Source organism: Carcharhinus amblyrhynchos, chromosome 23, assembly GCF_965287045.1.
Source record: "Carcharhinus amblyrhynchos chromosome 23, sCarAmb.v2.hapA, whole genome shotgun sequence".
Lineage (NCBI taxonomy): Eukaryota > Metazoa > Chordata > Chondrichthyes > Carcharhiniformes > Carcharhinidae > Carcharhinus > Carcharhinus amblyrhynchos.
This window is the reverse complement of record NC_137346.1, coordinates 11,162,504-11,172,207: the sequence shown is the minus strand read 5'-3', so window position 1 is coordinate 11,172,207 and position 9,704 is coordinate 11,162,504. Positions and strand designations below refer to the sequence as shown.

General features: G+C 39.0%; 1 protein-coding gene across 8 annotated transcripts in view; it reads right to left on the bottom strand.

Annotated features, from left to right (window-relative positions):
* Window positions 1-212: 212 nt before the first annotated feature.
* The window catches only part of ksr1a (kinase suppressor of ras 1a), a 177,401-nt gene continuing 167,909 nt past the window's right edge, over window positions 213-9,704 (bottom strand). For 6 of the 8 annotated variants that reach the window (XM_080210871.1, XM_080210868.1, XM_080210870.1 and 3 more), the window contains one exon: window positions 213-8,687. Coding sequence is in view for 6 of the 8 variants with exons in the window: in XM_080210868.1 (XP_080066994.1) it covers window positions 8,606-8,687 (82 nt within the window). In the remaining 2 variants the exon portion in view is untranslated. Of the gene's footprint in view, window positions 9,241-9,704 lie in introns of all 8 variants that reach the window. The other 2 variants (XM_080210872.1, XM_080210873.1) reach the window with 1 other exon arrangement.

Genomic DNA, 9,704 nt, shown 5'->3' with positions numbered 1-9,704 from the left:
TGGCACAATGGATAGTACTGCTGCCTGATAGCTCATAAGTTGATCTATCATCTATGGTAAATCCTCAAACCTCTGATTCAGATCCGAGAAAGTCACCACAGCTGTTGCATGATGACAGCTCTCTCCCCTTTCCGGTGCCCCCTTTAGCAAAAACGTGCAAACGTGGTGCATTAAAAAATCTCACATTCTCTGTTAAATAAAATACAGCACAATTGGTAAATGAAAATTTTTATTCTGAGCATTAAAACAATATTGTCTGCACAAAAAAAAACCTATACGTTTGATACAGAATTCATCCAGCATACTGACTCTCAGGGTTGCATTAACTAAACATAGACCTTGGTTAATACTAACAGATTCTCATAAATTAATCGCAGTTTCCTGGAAGACAAACCCAGTTTATAGAAAATATAACTTTACTGTACAAATTTACATCACATTCAAATCTAATTAAGTTGCTTACAGAAATGTGTTGCTTACTTTAACAGCCACCATGTACATATTGTATTGCATTTCAGCTACTGCTGCAACATTCTACAATCAGAACAGCCATTTTTCACATTTTAATTTATTTTTTGGGTGGTGGGGTGTGGCGGTGAAAACTTTGTGTCGTATCCGCTCCCTTGCATTACCATCCCATAATATTAAAATTTTGAAAACACATCACTTATTGCAAAATACTGCAGAATGGCAGCCACCACTTAGCAACGTACAGAATTTTTTTTTAAAGGAAGCACTAAACTTAAACAGCACCAGTGTACAAGGTGCAAGAATCCAACACTAAAACACCCAATCCTTAAAGTTTAAGCCACCAATAAATTATTGAAAACTCCCCTTTTTTTAAAAAAAAGGCACACACGCATACACACACACACACACACACACATACAGATACAGAATCCATGTACAGAATTTCTAAAGTACCAAAATGCTACACCTAGCTTCAGGAAGCCAATATAAAATGTAATTTACATTCATAATACATGTTTAAGATTGCACTGAAACCAGCGTGCTTACGATGCTACTCTGTTCCAATATACTTCGGTGTCACTGTAACACATTTGCATTACATTCAATTTCAGGTGCAGTACAAAGAAAAGTAGCTGAACCAATCCAACACAATTGTTACAGACCCAAGAGAAAAAAAATGCTGTGTTTGTAACTGAGAGGATCTTCGAACCTTGAGAGTAATTAATAAGTCAAAGGCATAAAACCCCCTCCTAGTAACATGGTTTCAATCCCAATTTTGTTTTTTGCTTTTTTTATTATTAACGAATAGGATGTGGGTGTCGTTAACAAGGCCAGTATTTATTGCTCATTCCTAAATGCCATGTGGTGATGAACCACCTGCTTGAGTTGCTGCAGTTCACATCGTGAAGGTGCTCCCACAGTGCTCATGGGGTTTCTTTCATACAACTAGTAGTTCTCTGGGCCACTTCAGAAAATAGTTAAGAATGAGTCACATTGCTGCAGATCTGGAGTCACGTATCAACCACACTAGGTAAGGATGACAGGCTGACTTTCCTCAAGCACATTGGCGAAGCAATTACCACAATTACCATCATTGACACTGGCTTTCTATCCCAGGTTTAATAAATTGGCTGAACGCAATTCCCTAGCTATTGTAGTGGGATTTAAACTCATGTCTCTGAATTATTAGACCAGCGCTCTGGATAACAAGCCCTGTAATTTAACCATTATATGGCTGCATTCTAAACACTATAAACCTAAAACAGTTTTCAATTGTTGCACTCACATCGTAACAAGATTACAATCAATAATGATTTGTTTTACCAGCAAATTAATAATATTCATTTTGAAATGGTAATTCTGAAAATAAAGAACCAGAAAATAGCCTGATCCACACAATGTGTGTGTCAACATCTGGAACAAAGCAACAGCTCAACATTTCAATTTTCAGTTTAGTATAAGATTTAGGTAGCCCTCTATAAAGATGCACTTGTACAGAGGGAGACGTTACAATTTTCTGCAATCAAGTACCCAATTCCAGTTGCACAATTTGAACCAAGCGCCTTCCCAGAGGGTAGGGGTTGGACGGAAGCATCTGAATTACAATTCAATCCAAGCTGCCACTTGAATTGATGTTCAAGCATTGGCAAAGACCTGCAAAACAGCGCAGTGTCCGTTCTTCAGCAATGAATAGTGCAGGCAATAAGAGTTTGCAAAACTGGAGCTTATTTTTAGAAAACTAGTGTTTATGGAGCAATTTTCCTGTCCTTCTGATCCCAAAACTCATCACAGGCGATTGAGTGAACCATTGAAGATAGAAGGTTGCAGGTTCAGCACAAAAAACAAGTCTGACATTCCAGTGCAGTGCTGTCCAGTCTGCCCCTCAGGGGCATGTAAAAGATTTGATGGCAAATTGCAAACAGCAGGGACATTATTCTCCAAATATTTATCCTTTGATCAACATCACAAAAAACAGATTATCCTGCCATTTTCACATTTGTGTGCGCACATTGGCTGCCACGTTTCCGACATTACAATAGTGACAACGCTCAAAAAGTACTTCATTGGCTACACTTCTTCAAATACTGCCAGGAGATTATTCATATCTACCTGAGAGGGCTGATAGTTGAACATCTCATCTGAAAAGGCTACACTCCCCCTCAGCATTCGTATCTCTCAAGTACGGCTCAAGGTACTCCCTTCTGAGGCATAGTAAGGTGCTGAGAATGGGGGAGGGCTGACGAGGTGAAAATCTCTTTAGCTGCTCTAAATAGAATAAACTTTTTTTTTTAAAGATAGAAGGGAGCCAAAGTAAGTTACAATCAGATTGACATGACAAATTATGTGGAATGGGAATCACCCAGAAATTAATGAAATAGCATTACGATTAATTTGAAAAGAGTGGCAGAAACATTGAAAGCAGAAGGGAATGCAGCAGGAAGGAATTGTTATTTTCTGCTTGGAATTAAAATGGTGCACAGCTTAATAGGGAAATATAATTAGTACGTATCCGACAATGGTCTAACCAGAGATAAATGGTGCCTTCCGTTCCTATGTCCTTAAAATAGAGGATTCATTAGCTGAAATGTCAGTCTGAACTGGAAAGCCAGAATGGTCTAATCACACATTAATCTCCAAGACACAAAAACAAAACTTTTCTAAACTGGCTCTTAACCACTGGATTACAATTAATTCTGCATTAGTGAGACGTGGTTCATCATTTATAAAACAAATCATGGTACTGTTCCTGGTTTTCTCTACGAGACAATCATTCGCCAAATTCTTATTCAATTCTAACCCTTCACAAGCTGCTCCACTTTTAAGCTTCTCAAATACTTTACAAAACTTTCCCTTTCTTCAGTTACAATCCACAATTCTCTCTCATACCAACTGACCTTCAAATTCTCTCATCACTGGAACTAAACAGACTTGCCAAAGTAGTCACAACTCTGCAGAATCCGAAGATGTAATTTTTTTTGTCTTTTGAGTTCTCCCACTCCTGCTTCTTGTCACATGCTCCCTCTTTCAGTCAGGAGGATGGAACAGATCTCTAACCCTGGCTTTAAATGTGACCTCCTTGGAAGGGCCGATTTCTGAACTAAAACCGTACGCAGTACTCCACTTTGAGCCTTCAGCAAGAATTGCAAGAGCTACCGAATGAGAACAAATTCAAATTTCATTTCAGGCCAAGAGTCGAAACTTCGAACTTGAGCAGCATGGTGGTTAACACTGCTGCTTCACAGCGCCAGGGATCCGAGTTCAATTCCTAGCTCGGGTCACTGTCTGTGTGGAGTTTGCATGTTCTCCCCGTGTCTGCGTGGGTTTCTTCCAAGTGCTCTGGTTTCCTCCAGATGTGTGGATTAGGTGGATTGGCCATGCTAAATTGCCTCTTAAGGTCAGGAGGTCTATCAGGATAAATGGAGTTACAGGGATAGGACCTGCATGGGATTGTGGTCGGTGCAGATGCAATGGGCCGAATGGCTTCCTTCCACACTGCAGGGATTTTATGATTCAAGTTTAATGCACTTGCAGCAGCAGTTTACAACTCTCATCTCTCATAAATCTTCACTCCTGTCAAAACTGTGGATCGGAAGTCTGGGTGTGCAACACTATCTCACTGAAACTAAAGTTTAACAAGGTAGTTGCAACGATTTGTAACTACTTCTGAAGTAACAGATTATTTTAATACAGGAGTTAGTAGGTTTGTAGAGGAGTGGGACAAGGCTTATGTAGAGCATAAACACCATAATAATCCAGCAGATTTGAATGACCTGTTTTATGTGCTGCACGTTCCATGCAATCTGTAAGTACTCAATGCACAAAACAACCACAAGGTACTACACTTGAGATCATCTACCATTTGAGGAGGATGCAAAGAAATACTACAATAATGCCCCAGGTGCTTAATAGGATGAGTTTGCACAGACACAAAGAAGGGACATTAGGACAGGTGACCAAAAGTTTAGCCAAAGTAAGTTTTGAGAAGCAGTTGAGAGATGGTGAAGTTTAGGGGGAGAATTGCATTGCTCAGGGCACAAATGGTTAAAGGCACAGCCACTAATGAAATGGGAAATGCAGAGGCAGCAAGAGTTGGAGGAATGATGAGTTGGAGGACTTGATGAAGTTTACAGATGGGAAGGAGCAGGTCATGGAGGGATCTGTACATGATTAGGGTTTTTTTTAACTGCTGGACTGTTAGCCCATGTCAATCAGAGGGTGAAGGGCAAACTTGACTCCATGTAAGTTAGGACATAAGACGGTGGGCAAAAAGCATGCAAGTACATCTACTGTAAATGGTCACACACAAGTGCTCTGGTGACATTCAATCTCATTTGGAGCTCTGTTTATTTTTTCCCCCTAAACGGTGGAGGAAAACGCTGAAATCTACCTAAAAGGTCTTTCTGCTTCATCCAAAGCCTGGAATTTTTCATGTCATTGCGAATAGTTTCCACCATTGTATGGGTTTTGCCACCCTGTGTGTGGGCTTGTTCACGGTGTTGAATCCTAAATTGTTCCATTCCGTTTTGACTCAACTGTTCAAGGTTACTGGTGACAGTCCATACCAATGGCGTATGAGTCAAAGTGATTTTTCTAATATAAGCAATTCTGATTCTGAGTCATCTTGGTATAGTTTGGGATGGCCAATAGTTTGACTTGCTGGTCAAAACATGACAACACACAACAGTGCCAGAACAACAAATGAACAAAGAACTCAAGGACTAAACAATGTCAGTTTGATATAACCACTTTTGGAACTACGTTCTGAACACAGGTCAAGGTTCAGTGATCCAACAAGTAACATTCAAACATCCAAAAAGTAACATTCAAAATCAACTTCAACGATATGCCTGAACCCTAAAGATATATGCACAGTACAAAATATTTTACTTGTATAATTCACAAAGAATGTGCTATTAAAGGATAGTTGCCTTATTGAATTTAATTCCACTGCTTTAAAAGTAATTTTGACATTGTCTTTCATCGAGGGACATTATGTTTGTCCAGCTATCCAATTTAGCCATATTTCCAACCATATTGTCCAGATACTACGGTTACATAGTTTGGATTATATGCACCGTAAATTTAGAAAAGGGTTTTATAGGTCTCACAAAAAAGGGGAAATACATCTCAACGCAAAATCGGAATTATTTAAGAAATATTGATCGCCTCAGTTACGTACACATTTCAATGCAAATCTCATCCAAACCAAAAAAAAAGTTCATGCAAACACAGGAGAACATAAATGTTAGAATCTGTGGTCTTCATGGCAAATTAGTTTCAATACAGAGGTCTCTTCTTCTAATTACTACTTATTTGCAGTTCGAAAACTCTATGAAAATCATTATTTAAACAACTGTCTATTTCACATTAGCAAGAAATTAGTTGGTATGTAAACACTCAGAATGTGGCTCTATTTACAGAGTGGTCCTCAGCATCAGCCTAGACCAAAGATACAAGATTCAATTACTTGAGGACTTTTCCTGGACTCTTCAATCAACTGTCTGGGTAGAACCTTGAGTGCATGTTAAATACAAAAAGGTTTAACTCCAGAATAACTCCACCCAAATAGCACACTAGGATGCCAAGTTTTTCTGATGTTAGAGCTTCAAGTTCAGGGCTCAGGATTCATGCAGCCTCATATTTGTGTAAATTAATCAATCTCCAGACAAAGTACATATTGGGCAACACAGGCAGACGAGGGATTTCTCAAACTCTCTCTCTCTTCTCCTCCCCCAATTAGGGAACTGGATTGGAAAAAGGGCAGGCTAAGAAGGAGGATCTTTTTAAGAATTCTGACAGCAAACAAGATCCAAGAATTTTCCTTTAGTAACTAGTTGGCAATGAATCATTTAAAAGAATAGACACAAAGGAAAAAATAGGAGAAAACTAAACATATTCTCAACTACAGTCTATCTTATGGTTGTGCTAACAGAGGAAACAGGGTCTAAGCAAAATGCTTTACCTTCAGCTTCTCTTCATTTCTTGTCAGAGCCGCACTTGAGAAACTACTATACATTAAGGATTTTTGGGGGTCATGTGCTTAAAATTTCTTATCTTCTATTAACCATCAAAGGTAAACTAAGTACACTGCATCAAAATGACACAATCTATTGTCAATACGGCTCACATGTGGGACGTGAAAGTAAAAATGGTCCATTGTAATCAACTTAGCTACAGATCAGCGATGATGCTGCAACTGATACACTGTTCCTCTGAAAACATTTCTAATACATTTTCTCTCTCGAACTGGAAGTGTTTGTGCAGACTGTCTGCACACTGGTACAGTGCATTCTTTGTCAATAGATACCTGTGTGCGTAAAGTGCTGCATGGGAATTTAAGTTTGTCAATCAATGTGCATTTCCTGACCCCACCCTCCCTTCTACCTGCTACTGCAAAAGAGAATTTATGGACCAGTTGGACCGTGGAATAAAAGCAGCAGCAACATGGATACAAAATTGGCTGACTGTCAGAAAACAGAGCAGTGATTAGTGGATTTTTTTTGGACTGGGGGATCAGTCATGCTCTTCCCAATGTATATATTGTTGACCTAGACCTTGTTGCACAGGTCACAATTTCAAACTGTGTGGCTGATATGAAACTTGAAAGTATTGTGAACTGTGGAGGACAACAGTACTGAACTTCAAACAGACATAGACAAGATGTGGGATGGGTGGACAAATGGCAGATAAAGTTCAATGCAGAAAAGTATGAAGTGATTCATCTTGGTAGGAGGAACATGGAGCCACAACATAAAATAAAGGGCACAATTCCAATGGGTACCTAAGAGCAAAGGGACCTGACTGTATTTGTGCATAGGTTACTGGAAGACAGGTTGAGAGACTGGTTAAAATGTTTTACGAATAGGAGCTTGGAGTACAAGGGCAAGAAAGTTATGTTAAGCTTATTAAACACAGATTTGAACTCAACTGGAGTACTGTATTCAGTTCTGGGTGGCACATTACAGAGGTGCACAAAAGATTTGCAAGAATGTTTGCAGGGGTGAGGCACTTCCGTTACATAGACAGACTGAAGGGTAATGGGATTGTTTTTCTAACAGAAGGTTGAATGGAGATTTCACAGAAATATTCAAAATTATGAGGGCCTGGATAGAGTAGATGGGAAAAATGGTTCCCGCTGGTGAAAGGATCAGGAATGAGGGGGCACAGATTTAAGGTAATTGGCAAAAGAAGCTAGGGAGACCTTTTCGCGCAGTGATATAGTATACCAATATAGTGTACAAGGTTAAGATCTGGAAAGTGCTACCTGAGAGTGTGGTGGAAGCAGATTTAATCAAGGCAATCAAAAGGGAATTGGACTATTACGTGAAAAGGAAGATACGCAGGGTGTCAGGAAAGGGAGAGGGAAAGCAGCTGAAGTACATGCTCATTTGAAAGTCACATGGACACAATGGCAGAATGATCTGCTGCTGTGCTGTAACAGAGATGTGTTTGAGTTACTTGCATCACCTGTTACTTAATGGTTCTTTCATCTTAACTTTGATTCTATGTGCATGAATTTTAACAGTGTTCTGTTAACGCGTTATTCATTGTTTTGCCTGAAGCATTTTCTGCTCTGTGCTCAAATTGAGAACTTGTAGAAGAATTTCCCCCGCCTTTTCTGTTCTCATCTTAATCTGGTGCCCACAGTACCTGCTGATTTACAGGATAAAGAACTTGGCCCTGATTGTAGAGATTTACATCCAAGTTGTTCATAAATTGCCTTTCACCAACAACGGTGTATTGTGAACAACCCACAGGCAAGAGTCTCCAATTAATGTGAAACAGTTTTAGTTAAACGGTCTAATTAAGTTTTTGCTCTTTGACTTGATTACTTCTTCGTGGCTTAACAGAATTTTTATGATGCACTAAATTCTGAAGTTGCAAGATCTCCAGCAATTAAAAGGCAACTTTTTTGGTACTTATATCAAGACATGAACTATCTCAAACATTTTTATATGTAGGCGCCAAGAATTAAGTTTCCACTCTCCCAATACCAAACAGTCCCATTCTTTTCTCATTCATTACCCTAGCTCAATTGTTACACAAAATTGTAGTGAAATATGAAATATTTTAGGAAATATTTTGAGGAATATAACTTGACAACGGTATCACTGCAACAAAATGAGCCACCCCGTTAAAGCTTTTGACTGCTTTGCTGTTCCAGAGTGCCCAGGTCAAGTCTTTCGAACCTTGCAAGACCTTTGCTACTATTATCGCTGAAAAGAAAACAGGAGAAATAGAACAGGTTAACTTATTTTTTTTCCAATTTCATCCCAGCAGGGACAAGTGACTGCACAGAAACATGTCAACTGTATTGCTTTCTAAAAACAGCAACTGTGTACCTAAGTTTAAAAGATGAGCCAGACCTAATGGTCAAATAAAGATTTTAAAAGAAGTGGAAAACACACACACTGCAGATCTTTTGTTTGTTTCTTCAGTGTGTGTGTCGCATTAGTATAGTCAGTAGTAAAACCAGATCCAGTTCAGCGCCATGTATTCTTTTTGAAGTACTTCCAAGTAACCAGGTTCATTCTGTTAGTATGAAGGGTAGTTTTCTGCAAACGATGTTATCTTTGAAGCCATTAGTCCAGAGAAAGAAAATCAGAAAGGCAAAGAAGCTTGGAAGGGTTAGGCATTACTGTTGCATTGTCCCCAAGGGTTACATTTGAAGATCTAACGGTGTAAATGATTGCCAAAGTTGTTGCATCGCAGGGGAGAAATTGTGGATGCATGCAAGGCAGAACCAGATATTACATCAGCAGCTACAACCTGGAAGAGGGAAAAGAAACACAGGAGAGTTCAAAGTCAATCAGTTAAGATAAAAGAAACCAACTCAAACCATGCATAGTGAAAAACTGCAAATCAATCTTTCAGTATTAATTTCCTTCATTAGTACAGGCGGCAATAGAGTAGTAGGGGGAAAACTGAATTTCTGAATACAAAACCAACTCTAATGCCAACTGTGTTCGAAAACCCTACACCAAATTTACCTGAAAGCAAAAAACTTCACCTTTCAGGTCATACTATAAAAGCATTTTCAGGAACAGAACTTGAACAATATATCCTCTCTTTTACACTCACCCATGTTGCAATTGTGACCCAAGGATTAGGCTTTCAAATATTATATCATTTATTGTTATGATTGAAAAAAGACGTGCATTTAGTGTTTTCCACAGCCACCAGACATTTCAAAGCATCTTACAGTCAATGAAGTACAGCGTTAACTACTGTCG